General features: G+C 39.1%; 1 protein-coding gene across 1 annotated transcript in view; it reads left to right on the top strand.

Annotated features, from left to right (window-relative positions):
• LOC124722721 (guanine nucleotide-binding protein G(f) subunit alpha-like) overlaps positions 1 to 16,585 on the top strand; it is a 54,805-nt gene extending 38,220 nt beyond the window's left edge. Inside the window, exons 8-10 of the mRNA XM_047247862.1 lie at positions 11,924 to 12,051; positions 14,873 to 14,931; positions 16,382 to 16,585. Coding sequence (XP_047103818.1) covers positions 11,924 to 12,051; positions 14,873 to 14,931; positions 16,382 to 16,585 — 391 coding nt within the window. The remainder of the gene's footprint in view (positions 1 to 11,923; positions 12,052 to 14,872; positions 14,932 to 16,381) is intronic.
• The last annotated feature ends 1,799 nt before the right edge of the window (positions 16,586 to 18,384 follow it).

Here is an 18,384-nt window from a genome sequence, read left to right as displayed (position 1 = left end):
AACTTGAAGTACTTCTGTTGAAAGGAGCCGCGTGATCCATGAGCCGAAACTGCATCCTCAGATGAAAACATCGAGAAAATACACTATAGTATTGTATAACGGGTGTTTCCTGGTTCATGAAACAGTAGACGCCATAGGCGTATAAGAAAAATGAGCGTGATACATTTTAGATGTAAAATTATCTATGAAAAAGTTTTGTGCAAAATAGGTTTCGCATTTGTTGAATACGGCAAAAATGAAATGCAAAAACAGGTCGCAGTAATGTCGAGACCGTTTCGAATAGAGTGTTACTGATTTTGTGCACTGATTTGTTACTATGGATGAGACGTGGAAGGCCATTAGTGAAACAACATTCAAAACAGTGGATTGATCCTATACGCACTGCTCGGAAGACGGCCACGATTTCTGTTGCTTGCCGGAATACTGACTTGCGCTCTTGGGAACATTCTATATGATTAAGGAACAAATACAGTTTGCGCTGTATTTCTTTGAATAATTTGTAGAAGGAAATCACGCACTATATAGCAAAGTACCTAGATGCTGCATCATGACTGTGCAGCCCTTGAATTCCTCTTTGTTTTTCGACTGAAAATCTTCCCTATATCTCTTGAAAGAGGCGACAAAGAACATGGGTAAAGCCGGTCTAGATATGTAACATGTCATTTGCCATCTGTCTCTGAAGACAGGAAATGAACCATGAAATCCCGACATGTATCGCCCACATGAAATACCATTCACTCAAATTCTTTTGCTACGGCTGTCTTAAAGTTCAGTTCTACTCCTTTAAACTAATACCAAAAAATAAATTCTTGCTTTCCCACTATACAGTTTATCAGTTCGGAAAAACAGAGCTTATCACTCTTGCGCGCAGCTCAAAGCCTGAAACAGAGATAGTGGTGGTTTAAACTCAAGAGGCATTTGTATTCGGATTAATCCCGACATGCAGGTTTTGTTTATCGAATACAAAATCTAAATGTCCGGCTTAATATATATACTGAGATCATTACTCAAGGACAAAAGTCGATATCGACAAACTGTCTATCGGCTTCTGTCTCGGGTTCTTCGGCCGACGTTCATCTAATGATTTTTCTGACGTTTCGCCAGCACGAGTGGCTGGCATTGTCAAACCTTCACCCTCCATTGCCGGTGGTGAACTGGAGCCGAGCTCGCGGGCGCAGACTATATGTACCTGGCGCGCCAACGTCCGAGGGCTTCTCCGCGGTCATTTCCGGTGCGGTTCTCCTCTTGCTACCTGCGACGGTCGTTCGCTGCAGTACGGGAAGCCAGGATCCGTTTACCTTAAGGCTTTCCTCTTTCTTGTTCAAACTGTTCGCGTGTTTTTGTATTTTTACAGCTTCTCTGAACAAGCGCGTGTGATACTGCTTCTCTACAGCCAGAACTTCTGTGTCGGCGAATTTTATTACGTGGTCGGTCTCATTCAGTGCGTGCTCTGCCACGGCCGATTTCTCCACCTGCCCCAACCTGCAATGTCGCTTATGCTCTTTGATCCTGATGTTAATGGATCGTCCAGTCATTCCGACATAAACTTTTCCGCATGTGCATGGTATGCGGTATATTCCCGACATTGCAAGTGGGTCTCTTTTCTCCTTCGCCGATCTAAGACACTCTTTGATCTTCCTTGTCGGTTTGGAAATCGTCTTTACGCCATGTTTGTCCAATATACGGCCGATTCTGTCCGTCACTCTGGGAATGTATGGCAGAAAGGCCGTACCCGACATTTCTTTTTCTGGTTCCTTACCTCGCCGAGCGTTTGGCTCTGTTACACTTCTAATATCATCTGTGGAGTACCCATTGCTCCTCAGGACAGTTTCCAGGTGTTGCATTTCTCATTTGAGGTGTTGCGGCTCACATATTCGTCCTGCTCTCGTTACGAGCGTACTAATCATGCCTCTTTTCTGGCTCGGGTGGTGGTTTGTGCAGGTATCGGTCCGTGTGAGTCGGTTTTCGATACACGCTGTGTCCCAGGTTTTCGCCGTCCCTTGTGACCAGCACATCTAGAAATGGCAGTTTCTTGTCCTTTTCTACTTCCATGGTAAATGTTATGTTGGCTGTTCAAGTGTCTTAGGAAGTCACCGAGCTGTTCTTCACCATGGCTCCACACGGTGACTTCCTAAGACACTTGAACAGCCTCCATGCCAACATAACATTTACCATGGAAGTAGAAAAGGACAAGAAACTGCCATTTCTAGATGTGCTGGTCACAAGGGACGGCGAAAACCTGGGACACAGCGTGTATCGAAAACCGACTCACACGGACCGATACCTGCACAAACCACCACCCGAGCCAGAAAAGAGGCATGATTAGTACGCTCGTAACGAGAGCAGGACGAATATGTGAGCCGCAACACCTCAAATGAGAAATGCAACACCTGGAAACTGTCCTGAGGAGCAATGGGTACTCCACAGATGATATTAGAAGTGTAACAGAGCCAAACGCTCGGCGAGGTAAGGAACCAGAAAAAGAAATGTCGGGTACGGCCTTTCTGCCATACATTCCCAGAGTGACGGACAGAATCGGCCGTATATTGGACAAACATGGCGTAAAGACGATTTCCAAACCGACAAGGAAGATCAAAGAGTGTCTTAGATCGGCGAAGGAGAAAAGAGACCCACTTGCAATGTCGGGAATATACCGCATACCATGCACATGCGGAAAAGTTTATGTCGGAATGACTGGACGATCCATTAACATCAGGATCAAAGAGCATAAGCGACATTGCAGGTTGGGGCAGGTGGAGAAATCGGCCGTGGCAGAGCACGCACTGAATGAGACCGACCACGTAATAAAATTCGCCGACACAGAAGTTCTGGCTGTAGAGAAGCAGTATCACACGCGCTTGTTCAGAGAAGCTGTAAAAATACAAAAACACGCGAACAGTTTGAACAAGAAAGAGGAAAGCCTTAAGGTAAACGGATCCTGGCTTCCCGTACTGCAGCGAACGACCGTCGCAGGTAGCAAGAGGAGAACCGCACCGGAAATGACCGCGGAGAAGCCCTCGGACGTTGGCGCGCCAGGTACATATAGTCTGCGCCCGCGATCTCGGCTCCAGTTCACCCCGGCAATGGAGGGTGAAGGTTTGACAATGCCAGCCACTCGTGCTGGCGAAACGTCAGAAAAATCATTAGATGAGCGTCGGCCGAAGAACCCGAGACAGAAGCCAACAGGCAGTTTGTCAACAAGTGGCCACGAAAGCCTCAACAATTTTGTAAAAGTCGATATATCTCCTGATGCAAGGAGGAAATGCAAAAGTTAAAGAACTGCTTTTTTTACGCGCGACTGTTTACACATAGAGATCTGACAGGACTAAATAGTAATCAATAATGTATTCAGAAAGGAAGGTCTATCGAGGATGGAATACATGTGGCGCTAGAACTACTCGAGAGTAAGACGTCTCACCCTGCCGTTTCAGTGATGATCGACATTTAGTTCGCTTTTCATTACTTGTGGTGCAACCTAACCCCCTTTTCACCAGCCTCAGGGAGACGGGAGATATGAGGTATTTTTAGCTATCTACAATATTACTACAAAATTCGGAAGGTAGATGGGTCACTCTGACACAAGCTTTAAGAAATATCACAAATGAGTGGTTACACGTGTGCGACTGTAGGGCTAAATTTTGGGTCATAGTGATAATGCCTCTTCTTGAAATATCAGAAAATATATCATTTTATTCATTATGGAGTGGTTGATGAAATGCTGCGAAAATCGTGACTCGCAGCAGCAAATGTTGGTTTACAAAAAGCAAAATCATTGTTAGAAGCATGTCAATAAGTTATTGAAGCACTAAGCTGATTGTTGATTCAGTGGATTACAGAGCACATATAGAAGATAAATGTAAAGAAGCTCTCAGCCTGATACAGAACTGGTGTTGAGCAAAAGCTGCAAGTGGCAGAAAATAAAACAACTTACATGCTCATGAAGGTATGTGAATATGCCATATTGCTCTGTGAAAGTAGGTATACAAGGCACTAAAAATTCTATCTGTGCACTCCTACTCCTCGGATAAACACTTCTCAATATTCAACACCTCCATCTCACTCCCCCCCCCCCCTAAATATAGTGATATCACTATATCGTTTGTCACACCCGCCGTTGTGCCATGTCACCTTAACTGGGAGCAAACTGTGGGATGTGATCAAGAGGGCACTGGTCTCGCATTCTGAGGTCGACGCTAAATTAAAGTATAATATTGCTCTTTTTTACCCTTGGGAGATACTTCAAATCCCCATCCGTTCATCGACATCAAGGATTTCTGTGGTTTCATTAACTGACTTAGGACGAACGACAGAATGATTCACTTGTGTAGTTCTCGGCCATTTACCGGTCCCCACCTGTTCCAATGAGAGCTTGTGCTTTGGCTCTAATGACCTCACCAAGGGATCATTCGTCTCTATGTTCTTTCTGCTTTGGAAAGTAACCATCGCTAAATTTCCGTCGTTAACATCGCTATCCACATCGACACACCATCCACATTATCGTCACTAGTGTTTTCAAATGAACGTTATCAATATTAATTATATTTTATTATGTTTTAATCCTTTCAACTGCAAAAGGGGATGATCACTGGCGTTTGGGCCACGGGAGACAGAATTATCCAAACGACAAATTATTGAAACTCTCCATATGGTACGTTGGTCAAAGTGTATTTTGTGTACATTATTGGAATGGAATAGTCTAGGGATTTAAAGGGTGACAATTATTGAACCTTATGAAGTAAAATCGTCGTAACTTCTGAACCGTTTGCGTTAGGACATTCAAACTGCACGGTTGGCCGCGGGGTATGACGGGAATTAGTATGCTTTGGTTTAGCGAAGAAGCCCACTTTCATTCGGATGGGTGCGTAAATAAGCAAACTTGGCGCATTTGGGGGACTGAGAATCCGCATTTCGCGATCGAGAAGTCTCTCCACCCTCCACGAGTGACTGTGTAGTGTGCAGTGTCCTGTCACGGAATAATGTGTATGATATTCCTTGATGGCACGTTGACTACCGAACGGTACGTGAACGTTTAGGAAGATGATTTCATCCCCATTATCCAAAGTGACCCTGATTTCGACAAGATGTGGTTCCTGCAAGACGGAGGTCGACCCCATCAAAGAAGGAGAGTGTTTGATGTCCTGGAGGAGCACACGGGACCCCATTCTTACTCTGGGATACCCAGAGGCCACTGGCATGGGCCTCGATTGGCCGCCATATTCTCCGCATCTGAAGACATGCGACTCCTTTTTGCGAGGCTATATTAAAGACAAGATGTACAGCAATAACCTCAAACCTATTGGTGAGCTGAAAACAGCCATTCAGGAGGTAATCGATGTTCCGACACTTCGGCGGGTCATACAGAATCTCGCTTTTCGTCTGCGCCACATTATCGCCAAAGATGAAACGCATATCGAACATGTCATAACCTGGATCCGAACATCTGTAGTGACGTTTGCATGATGAATTAAGTGTGTGCACGCCGTAGTTTGTAACTAATTTACGTTTTCTTCTTATAGTTAATTAACTGTCACCGTGTACATACTATTGATTATGAAGCTGAACTTCAACTCCGACTGTGTGTGGAATTCAATCAAACAACGCAACAGATTACAGTCCAAATTAATCAGTAGCATCCAGATTCTTGCCTTCAGCAACTGTGCAGTTAATAATGTTGGGTGTGCTTGTGTCTTGTAAGTTTCCCTACCTCTTTTTCGTAATACTACAGTTCATTTAATTTGAGACAATAGGATATTTTCATGGGAGGCAACTTACAAGAGAACACGCTCGGAAAAATGATGAAATAGTGTGTCTACTGCCCATGATGTGCCTGTAATTAACTTCCACACAAAATTAATAACTAGTGCCGACAATGATTCTCTGTAATAAAAGACGATATTCCTTGACTTAGCTTATTAATCTTCAAACGATAGAATATGCACACATCAAAAAAAGTTTTGCATCACCTCGGTTCCGAGAGTTCCGGAACCTGTACAGAAAATTGGAATAGAGATCAACATAAACATCCGCCCTTTTTATTGCTCATGAAAACCACACAGAGGTGGTGGCCCAGATTGCTGTTCACACCGGTACCTCTAATACCCAGTATCACGTCCTCTTGCATTGATGCATGCCTATATTCGTCGTGGCATACTATCCACAAGTTCTTCAAGGCACTGTTGGTCCAGATTGTGCCTCTCCTCAACGGTGATTCGGCGTAGATCCCTCCGAGTGGTTGGTGGGTCACGCCGTCCATAAACAGCCCTTTTCAATCTATCCCATACATGTTGGATAGGGTTCATCTCTGGAGAACATGCTGGCCACTCTAGTGGAGCGATATAGTTATCCTGACGGCAGTCATTCACAAGATGCGTACGATGGGGACGCGAATTGTCATCCATGAAGACGAATGCCTAGCCAATATGCTGCCGATATGGTTGCACTATCGCTCGGAGGATGGCATTCACGAATCGTACAGCCTTTACGGCGCCTTCCATGACCACCAACGGCGTACGTCGGCCCCACATGATGCCATCCCAAAACAGCAGGGAACCTCCACCTTGCTGCACTCGCTGGACAGTATGTCTAAGACGTTCAGCCTCACGGGGTTGCCTTCAAACACGTTTCCGACAATTGTCTGGTTGAAGGCATATGCGACACTCATCGGTGAAGAGAACCTGATGACAATCGTGAGCGATACATTCGGGATGTTATTGGGCCCGTCCGTACCGCGCTGCATGGTGTCGTGGTACGAAGGTTGACCTCGCCTTGGACGTCGGGAGTGGAGTTGCGTATCATGTAGCCTATTGCGCACAGTTTGAGTCGTAAAACGATGACCAGTGGCTGCACGAAAAGCGTTTATCAACATGGTGGCGTTGCTGTCAAGGTTCCTCCGAGCCATAATCCACTGCAGTAGTAGCCCTTGAGCGGCCTGAGCGAGGCGTGTCAGCGACAGTTCCTGTCTCTCTGTATCTCTTCCATGTCTGAACAACATCGCTTTGGTTCACTCCGAGACACCTGGACACTTCTCTTATTCAGAGCCCTTCCTGGCACAAAGTAACAATGAGGACGCGTTTGAACCACGGTATTGACCGTCTAGGTATGGTTGAACTACAGACAACACGAGCCGTGTACCTCCTTCCTGGTGGAATGACTTGAACTGATCGGCTGTTGGACCCCCCCCCCCTCCCCCGTGTAACAGGCGTTGCTCATGCATCGTTGTTTACATCTTTGGGCGGGTTTAGTGACATCTCTGAACAGTCAAAGAGACTGTGTCTGTGATACAGTTCTGGGAACTGGGGTAATGCAAAACTTTTTTGATGTGTGTATTTCTTTCTCATTCACACTGATTTAATTAAAAAATCAAACCCCGTTTATTGCAGAGATCCCACGTTTCTTTAATGTTGGCTCAATACGAATTTCGTTACAGGACTTGTTGAGTCCATGCGATTCGAGCTGATGCACTACGCCGGGAAAAAGGAGGTACGACGCGATATTAGGAGGTATCTGTGACTTTTGTCACCTCATTGTATGTGGTACTAACACAGTGGGTGTCTGACTTACTACTTCATTATGGCTAATAATGATTTTTGCTGGTATTGAACCCAATCTTTAATACAGACTCAGATTAGGAATGGTGGTAGCTTTTGTCACTGACAACAGGCTGTATTGGTTAAAAAAAAAAAAAAATGCTCCAATGGAAATGAAAGAGTTTCATGCTCCATAGCGAGCTTTGCAGCTACACAGAGAAGTGTTAACCCTGTTAGCTGCAATTATAAAGGGATTACTCATCTAGGTAACAGATATATTAGTAAAAAGATTAAATTTAAATCAAATAGAAAGAGAAAAACGCAGCTAAACCTATGTGTGAAGTGAATCTAAATATACGAAGACTTCTCAGTAGAAAGAAATAGGAAATGAAATAGTTCGTAGAAAGCTCTCCTTACATGAACAGAAAACTTCCTTCCTTCAAGATAAACGAAATTACAGTTAGTGGTGGAGACTATTGTTACGTAACTGGCAGGATACCTAGGAACACATTAGGGTTTTAGGTCGGTACTTCATTCTAGTGACTGATTTCAGAATCACATGAAACAATGTGCAGTAGATACCTTCATAAGCAGTTTTCACGATTTTTTACAGTTTTCGTAGTTGTTAGACATGAGATCGTGTTTCACACAAGAATTCTAAGTACTTCGCGTTCTGCTTCGCGTTCTGCATAGTTAAAGGCTGTATAATTGCGCGCCTTTTCCCCACAACTTTACCAGCAAATGCGTTACACACGTATATGAGACACGTATCTTCCTCTCCCTCTCTCTATCCATCTGCTTCTTCCCCATCTCTCTTTGTTCATCCCCTCCCCACCGGCTCTCTACCGAGCCCCTCCTCTCTCCCTGTCTCTCCTTCCATCTTCTCTCCCCTCTCTGTCCATGTACTACAGTCTCTCTCTCTCTTTCCATCTCCTCCATCCCCTTTTCTCTGACTATCTTCTCCTTCCCCCTCTAATCTACTCACCTCCTCCTTCACCCTCTTCCTCCCACCTCTCTCTCTGTCAATCTTCTGCTGCCCCCATTTCTCTTTGTATCTCCCTCCCCCTGCCCTACTCAACAAATCCATCTCTCCCCACACCCTCTCTTTATCCATCTTGTTCTCTCACTTTCTCTCTCTCTCTCCTCCTCCCCCCTCTCTGTCTATCTCTTCCTCACCTTCTCTCTGATCATCTCCTTCTGCTCCCTTTCTCTGCCTGCCTCATCCCCTCCCCTCCATCTTCTTCTTCCCTCTCCGTGCATCTACTCCTCTCCTTTTTCTCTCAGTCCATCTCCTCCTCCCCCTCATACTTCTGCCCTTCTCCTCCCACTTCTCTCTGTGTCTACCTCCTCTTCCCATCTCTCCCCCTGTTCATTTCCTCCTCTCCTCCATCTCTGTTCAGCCATGCTCATCTGCATGTATAGCCCTTGCAAAAAATCGATAAAGCAGGCCTGTACTACTCCCACAGCACGGCTGTCGTCCAGGGCAGCCTACATATTGGTGGTTGTAAAACAGTTTCTTGCTCATGATATATAGGCTGCCTTCTTGCAAAGCAAGTCGACAAGGAAGGACAATACTACTCCCACTCAACATGCCTCTCGTACAGGGCATCCTTCATATCAGGGACTGAAAAATATTTTTTCCCCAAATCTACATTCCTATGGGAGCTAGGAGATTCTAGCCCCGCAGTTCTCATACTCGTCAAGTGTGCTGTTTGTGTGCCAAGTTTGGTTGAAATCGATTCAGAGGTTCTGGATGAGATATTGGACATACATACATACACACGCTGCTTTATACATAAAGAAAGCTATGTGGAATACATTGTTAATTCTTCAGGCACAGAATTTTATGGAGAGTAAATTACTATATGTTCTTAGAACCCTTAATACAACGTAGGGATAGTGGAGCCACACTTAACTGTTTGTGCGTCATCTTGTGCCTTGATACAGAATTATCTTCAATTTCAAAATTTATTTGACTTACACCTGGTTTTTTTGTAATACTGCTGCTTAATTTTATTTCACTTACTGCTTGCTGGCGTGTATTACAGTAATAATGTAACAGATAGACTATTCAATAGTAACAAGATTTTCTTGACTGCAGTACTTTTACATTTCAGTTGAATATTTGTTCCTACATACATGACCATGTTGTGCCTTGGACGATGTTTTTATATTTGGAAAAACTTTGATTTTCTGGAGTAATTTTCGTAATTTCAGAAAAAGACTGCTTCGTGTAAAAAGAGAATGCCATTATTTAAACATGGAATAATAAAATGTACTAAATTTATATTACCGAGCTGGCTAAAGTTGAAAGTCTGAAACATGTAGCAAGGTACGACACTCTATCTTATTTCAGATATTGCAAATTGAGAACTTTAAGACAACATGAAAATGGTTGGCACACAGAACTCTAGGTCCTATAGATCGCTCAGAGGTTTCAGTAATCTAGTAGAAGAAAACCACTTATACTCATTGGTAATAAAAATAATTAATTAATGAAATAATGCCATAATTTGTTGTGAGGCTTCTCAGGCATGTTTTAATTGGAAATTGGAGCACGGTAGCTCAATTATAATATATATTAACAGTAAATAGCAAAACTAATAGGTTAGAAGATATATCAGAAAAAATTGAAAAAGAGCATTTGATATAACCTGTATGTGGAAATCCAAGTCATTTGATAATGTAAAAAAGTTTCACCCATTAAATACAAAGGTTTACTTATATTTTACATGCAATAAGGATATTTCAAAGATTGCGAGTTATGTCACACTGATATACAAGGGACGTCCACAAAATAAGTTCCGTTTGGTTATATAGAACAAACGTGTACAGATACAGAAATAAATATTTGTTGTACAGAAATCTACAGCTGTTAAACTACTTTTCCACATAGCTTCCGAAATTTTGTAGGCACTTGTCATAGCGTGGCACATTTTTGTATGTCTTCTTCATAGAAGGTTGCCGCATGTGTATTCAACCATGTGGTAACATGTTCTTTCAGCTCGTCGCCATCGTTGGAATTTTGATCACAAAGGTTAGATTTTAGGTGTAAGAAGAGATGAAAGTAGCTAGGAACGAGGTCCGGGCTGTATGGAGGATGATCAAACGCGGCCCAGTGAAATTCCCGTTAGAGTTGTTTGGTCACATTCGCCGTGTGAGGTCGGGCATTATCGTGGAAAAAAGACCACCTTTTGACAGTAATCCTCGGCGCTTATTCTGTATTGCGCGGCGCAATTTTTTAATGGTCTCGCAGTAACCATGCCCATTGATTGTTTGGCCTTGTGGTAAGAAATCAATCAACAAAATGTCTTTTCTGTTCCAAAGAACGGTGCACATGACTTTTTGAGGTCTCAAGATTTGCTTAGCTTAACCTTGGTTGGGGATGAAGTGTGCCTCCATTCCATTGATTGCCGTTTTGTTTCAGTGGTGTCGTACGATACCCAAGTTTCATCCTGCGTGACTATCTGAGAAAGAAAACCATCGTCTTCTTCATTTTAGCGTCTCGAAAACTGAAGTGCACTGCCCATCCGTTGTTTTTTGTGTTGTTCAGTAAGAATTTTGGGTACCCAACATGAGCAAAGTTTTCAAAATTTCGGTTTTTCAGTAACAATTTCATGAATTAGTGATCGTGAGATTTACAGAACTTCCATAGCAAGGACACTTAGTGTAGAGTTACGGTTGTGCTTAATCTTCTCTTCAATTGTGTGAACTAGTTCATCAGTAACCACAGACGGGCGTTCACTTCGTTCTTCATCGTGCACATGATCACGTCCTTCATTCAGCTGTGTGACCCATCTTCCAACCATCGAATCACTCATAGCATTTGGTCCGTAAACCTCGCAGATTTGCCGATGAATTTCCTCTAGTTTAACTTTCTTTGCATTTAGAAAACGAATCACAGATCTGATTTCACACGTGGTGGCATTTTCAATTACTGCTGACATTACAAAGAAGCACTACAATGTACACGTCGGCAGCAGCGATCTGAAAATGGCGTACATTTCTTCACCTTGAGTCAGAGTAACTGCCGCGCATGCTCGGAACTGCAATGATAGGTCTGCCGCGGATAGAAATAGAAACGGAACTAACTTTGAGGATGACCCTCGTATTTGCTTACAGTTTCAGAAAACAGAGGAAAATGCTGATTCATTTTAATTTATTTAGGAAGACTGTTTCTCTTATTGAGAAAAAAATTAAGTGCAATGTCATTTCAAAGGGTTTAAAAATGAATTAATGGTCCAAGAAAATTATGAATATAATATATATAACATAACTGATCTATAACAAAAGTATGTTATGTAAAACTGAGCTACATGGTTTATGAAAAAGTAAATCTCCGATTTCATGTTGAAATTTAACTACCGATAATATGGTCTAAAAACCTATGATTTCAGGTTTCTGCAAGAATCAGGAATTATACTGTTTCTGAATAAGCAAGATGTGCTAATGGAGAAGATAAAGCAGGGGAAGAGCATTAGACAAAATTTCCCTGAATATGACAGCTATATAATGAATCCTAAAGGTAAATCACTTAAAACTTTTGGGTAGGCAGTTTAAAAATGATTCATAGCAAACCAAGCATTATTGAAGTATGTTATTGTCACATTAAAAATTATTTTTCTTGTATTATATTTAATTTTTCTTTCCTGACATTTGTACTAGATGTTGATATTTTTTTATAGTATGACCTTGTTGAAGATATTTATGCTAATAGTTTTGTGCAATATGGAAGTGGTAATTAAAAGATGAAAAAGTATTTAATAAAAAGAAAATAATGTACATAACTATAACAGAAATTAGTGTAACCTTTATGCTTGCTGTATGATGAATATAGAATTTAACAGATAGAAACTGCATCTACAATTTTTGCTTGGCTCTTGCCACTCACCTGGCCTCAATTATACTAATTTCTCCTTTCATTGTTTTACTACCCATACCTCTATATTGGTCTCTGGTACACATTCAGTTGTTTATCATTTTTTTTCTTTCACTTATTTCTTTGCAAGTTTTCTTATATATTGTTGGTTGATCATTTCTACCATTTGTATCTACTTTTTTCTTTAAGTGCTGCTACCGAGTTTTATTCATCGATGATTCGATTTCTTGTCAGTGTTTCTTGCATCTCTCACTTGTTTCTCTGATTTCCATGTGTCATTTCACATAATGGCAGAAAAAAATTAACGGTTATAAGAACATTATTGTTACTTTAAATAAGGAAAATCTTCATTCAGTTCACAAAAATTCTCTTTAATATAATATGTTTCTAGCATTCATCCTAGCTGGTGATGTCTTTGAACATTGTGTCTTCATGTTTAATTACAGTCAGATGTCATAATTTGTTACATCAAAATGAGAATTTCTTATTCACCAACATAAGTACTGCACTGTTGTTAGCAACTGGACAAAATAGTACATCCACAGCTACACTTTATTGGTTTTATTTGTTCATATTTCATTCTGAATATTCACCGTATCTAGAAAAACACCTTCAGTAGAGAACAGTTTGATAAAAACAGACAATAACTAAGTGACCACAAGATAAGTCATCAGTACCAACAAATGATACTACACAATGGCAATGATTATCTAACTTATTGAAAAAAAGGTGAAATATTTTGGTTCCACAACCAATCAAGTACTGGATACAATAAATGTTCTCTTTTAGTCAAAACTGCAATAAATTTAATACTGGAAATATGGTAGGTATTATAATCATATAATACATACATATCTTTGTTACAATATGTGTGATTCAGAAACAACCAAACATCCAGTACACAATGTGCAGGCTTTTTGTTAAGCATGAAACACAAGCCAAATTTTCACCTTCAAACAGCATGGGTAAGTCATTTATTGTAAAGTAGAGGTATTGTTCTCTTGTTGAGCAATGAATTTTGATGGCTGGAAATACAATTAATTAAAAAGTCACTGATGCTGCCACAATATGAAATATTGTGGAAGTACTCTTACAGGAGACTACTGAGAAGGGGCAAGGAATTCTTGGTTGTAAATTTGCTGTTATATATGTTGATCATATCATAGATATTATCTTATATCTGTTTTTAGTGTATCATAGCTATTCCTGCTTTGTTACTTGTTCCCAGAAGGACAGGAAGGACTTGGGTATTAAGCTTCTATTGTAAAATTTCTTAAAATCGTCTCACAGGAAATGCCTTATGAGTGTTGATCAGTGTATTATGACTATCCTTTTCTGCTATAAATTCATCAGTACATATTCAGCACTTTATGCACTTACCTACAGAACATACTACAGCCCAGTGGTTTCTGTAATACTACAGAAGTGGTAAAGGAGATTATCAGGAAGAAGAAAAAGGGAAAAAATTCTAGCATTTTGTTTCCTTTGGATTTTACCCCTTGATAGTGTGATTAAAATCCATTGAAAAAAATTTTATAATTCTTTGAACAACAATGCTACATGTCTGTGAACACATGAACTATTAGAAAACAGTAAGATAGTAATTTTGGTTATCTCATCTGTTTCTTAGCTACTCTGGTAGTGAAAAAGCTTTCCTGTTGTGTCTGAATCTACATCAAAATTTACAGAGCTTGCATCAGTACATTTCAATAAATTATGCTGTGTTCGCAAATTTATTTTGCTATGTGTAATACCAGGAATACTTTTATTGTTGTCGTAATTTAAGGGAATACATCTGTGTTGGATTTTCACAGTCCAGGCAATACAATAGTGAATTATTACGACCATGTTGCTTTCTGTAGACATCTTTTATTTCCACTTAGTACAATACATAGCATCTGTACGACATGAAAGCACAGTGTGTACTACCTATGGCTCCAGAAGAGCGCGTATACATCTTCTGCCAGCGAAATTATTGTTCAGAGTCCCCCACACATCTTTACAAGAGGGTGTATTTTAATATACATAGGCATATTTTGTAGCTATGCATGACACATAATCAATATGTGGTAAGTTATCACTACATTCAGTTCTTCAAGAATGTGAGCTAATATACAAAGTTCTTTCAACAATTAGTTATCATTGTTATAATGTACTACTTCCGTTTGTACATACAGCAGGTTTAAAAGACTGCAACTGGTCAAATACCACCAGATCACAGGGAGATAAAATTAAAACTTTTTTGGGAACCCATATTGACTTTTTTATAAATTAAAAAACACTGGTCAATCACTCAATCACTAATTGAAATTTAAGAGTTGAAAGAAGTCTACTTGTCTTCATATCATTTCAGAGCTATTTAAGATATTTTCATTTTATTTGAAGGTAAGGTTGTATTTTAATTATTATGAAAAGACGAACAGTGTGTTCTTAACACATTTTGACAATGATTTTAATTATCCAACAGATGGCCGTTCTGATGATGAGTACCTTCGGACAAGATCTTTTATCAGAGACCTTTTCCTCGTAAGTGATGCAGTGTGTGAAACGTAAATTGTTTAAATAATGTTACTTATTAACTTCATTACTACTTAACTGAGTTCAGAAATTAATTACTTTACTTAAATATATTGAAAAGCTGCCATATTTTTAAGAAAATTCTCCACTTCGAACATATTATATTTTGTTTTAGGGACAACAAAGCCTATTACTTTGTTTTTGTGATTGTAGTGTGTTGTAGTGTGTTTATAAAACTAATAGAATGTAATTCGATGTTTTTGTAAAATAGTATTACAGTTTGACCAACATCACATACAATATTCAAGTAACTTACTGCTGGAAAATGATTATCATATCGAGAAAGTGGCATGCATCAAAGTGTTATTCTCTGATCTTCAGATCAATGTGTCTCTAATATGTTGCCATATATTGTCATTGTTGAATGGAATGTCAAGACAATAGTGAAGGAAGATTATATGTTTAATCCCCAATCCTTCTTTAAGCAGATGACCTGTGTTAAGAATACCTGATAATTATAGCCACTGAGGCTTATTAGTAATGCTACATGGTTCATTGAGACATCATCATGCATGTAAAGCATCTAATAGGGTATTCAAACATATTCTGAAATGTAGTGTTTCTTGTTGACCAGAATAAACTACATACCAATTTTTTATTTCAGCTAATAGTGGCTCTAATGGTGTGAAACTTTAACCATGTCTTGACTAATTACAAACGAAAATGCTTGCCAGTATTAATAATGTATGATTAGACTTCATTACAGTGAGTACTCCACTACTGAGTGAAATATTCATTTCACAAACAAACCATAGGGTATTCCCCTAGAGTAAGCCATTTTATGCCATTTTTCTCCCTTGTTTACCTCTGACCTATCAACACAATTTCTGATAGAGCACATGCAGAATGCATTGGTTTTGGAATCTTAACTGTTGCACTCCATTCTGTTTCTCTATGTTTATTTTGTCTCACTTGGGTTAGTATATTGCTTCCAGGCAGTGAGATGACACAATAATTAAGTCTCTTATTTTACAGGACTCTAATTCCCACTTAGCCTTCTTCACTCAGATTTTTGGAGGTTTTCTTAAATGTTTGATGCTTAAGACCATTCCTCTTGATATCTGTGGAAGATACACTAGCACATTTTTTCTTTGTAAACGTGTATTCTGTATTCTTGTTTTATGGCATGTTTTTAAGTGGCGTATATCCTCTTCCCACCTACCTACTTTCCTTCTTGTCTGGGCAAAGAAATCCCTGTATGTAATCTAGACACGAGTTTCATAATTGTTATGTATTACCCTGAAACCATTGTAATATTTAATACTGGTCAGCAACCTTTTTAGGCATGTTTACATGATCTAATCTTTTTCATTTATATTATTTAGGTAATACATTTTCAAAGTATTGTAGTGTTTGAAATGTTATCTAAGTAGGATTTTAAGAGTTTTTATTTTTTCAGGGAATTACAACCAAAAAAACACCTGCACATCATGAATATGTTGTCTTCCATAGAGTCTCATTAGCTATAGAGGACGTTATTAGGAAGAGAGGTTTCTACTACCATTTTACAACAGCTACAGATACTAACAACATAAAAATGGTTTTTGAAGATGTCCATTCAATGATATTAGCTGAAAATTTGAGTGTTGCTGGACTAGAGTAAAATGACACTGTGTATTAACATCCAGAAAAGATTTAGCTGTTGGTCTGAAATTTTTTAAATATATGCACATAGACTAAAGTGTCATATGATGGTACATGTTTCAAGTTTTAATGTGACTATACTGTATACAATGGAAATCATAGCAGTAGGCTCAGCACATTACAGCAAGTTTCTTATCACTAATACTAGTATTGCATACACCAAAACAATTGGATTAACAGCATTAAATTGTAATATTCTCCTTTGGTTCAATCATTTGCTTTGAAATAACCACATGTTTAGAACAATCAAATCCTCACTTTGAGAATAATCAGAAATGAGAAGTGATCTGAAACCATTATTGTACTTCAAAAAATGATATATCTTTAAACTTATTTAAATTTTTTGTTTTTAATGTATGTGCATGTACATGACTATTTGTGCTCATCCTCTTAAAGTGTGAAATGTCTCAAATTTCAGCATATCAATTTAAGTATTTATTTACTCTAAATAATGCTAAGATTGAAATCAACAAAAAAGTGCAAAAATTGCGTTTTATAGCCTATTTTGTTCCGAATCAGGAAAATCAGGAAATGAAATTTCTGCTGTCCCAATTTTAAGTGATGCAGATTGATTGAATGTAAGATACTTTGATTTTTATGGTTTTCTCATTCACCCAAATTTGTTATACTACTGGCCTGTAAGTTTGCATCCATTTTCAATTAGACGCATACATGATCATAAACAAGTCAATTTCGTTGCTTAAGCTTCTATACGCAAATTGTGGTGGACAAAGATATACATCAGGAATCTTAGAAATTGGGCACTTGACAAAATAGTGCAAAATTAGATGTTTGGAGTAAAGGGAATAAATTTCTGATGTATACAAAACAGAAAAAAACCTAATGATGAAGTATTAACAGCAAGAAATACATGTAAGTAAACAAAGAAATTCTTTTTGTAAGTAACTATTTGCATTTTTAAACATCAAAAATATTTATATACTTGCAATTGCAAAACAATTCGAAAAAAATTGTAAATAAAGCTCATTTCATATAACTGTCATTAAATATAGTGAATATGGACTAATAAATAATGATAATGATTATGATGATGATGATGACCCTGAAATAAAATAGTAGTATACCTTCGCAAATGGGAGGAAAGATGATGGTATCCAATTTCCGAACACCATTCTGTGTATCATTGCCCTGAGCCATTTTCCAAACCTCTCTAATGTATTATGGAACTTGTGACAGTTGTTTGTGCGTTGACTGTTTTTATGGCTTTAGTGTCAGTCTACTGAAATATAGTTCCTGGGTTTAGTTTATGCTAACTTGTTTTAATTCTTCTGTTGTGGTGAGTTCTAATTTGAAATATAGTCAATCTCATGAGGTCAGCTTGGATTGAGTTACATAAATAATTTATTTAAAAGAAGTCACTGACACAAATCATTGATGTTAATTCCAGATGAAGGGCTGTGGGGTGCATGAAATTATATTGCAGTATTGTCAATGTTGTAAGACACTGCTGACAATGATTCATCCATTTTTTAATTATTCGATGAACAGTGTATATGCTGGCAAGTGTGGAAAATTCTACACTTGCTGTTTTGAAGACAAACACAGTGATATATAGGACAAAAAATTGCCCTGGCTATTTGCATGTCACAATAAACATTTAGCATATCATTCAGTGGTAAAACGTTGCAACAATAAACTACTTGTACTACAACCTTACATATAACACAAGTTACTGATTGTCCCCTAATACCATTAGTTGGTCATGCACTTTCCATTATTTCGTTTCATACATTGAGC

Source organism: Schistocerca piceifrons, chromosome X (genome assembly GCF_021461385.2).
Source record: "Schistocerca piceifrons isolate TAMUIC-IGC-003096 chromosome X, iqSchPice1.1, whole genome shotgun sequence".
Classification (NCBI taxonomy): Eukaryota; Metazoa; Arthropoda; class Insecta; order Orthoptera; family Acrididae; genus Schistocerca; species Schistocerca piceifrons.
The sequence above is the reverse complement of the archived record's forward strand: the minus strand, read 5'-3'. Positions and strand labels throughout refer to the sequence as shown.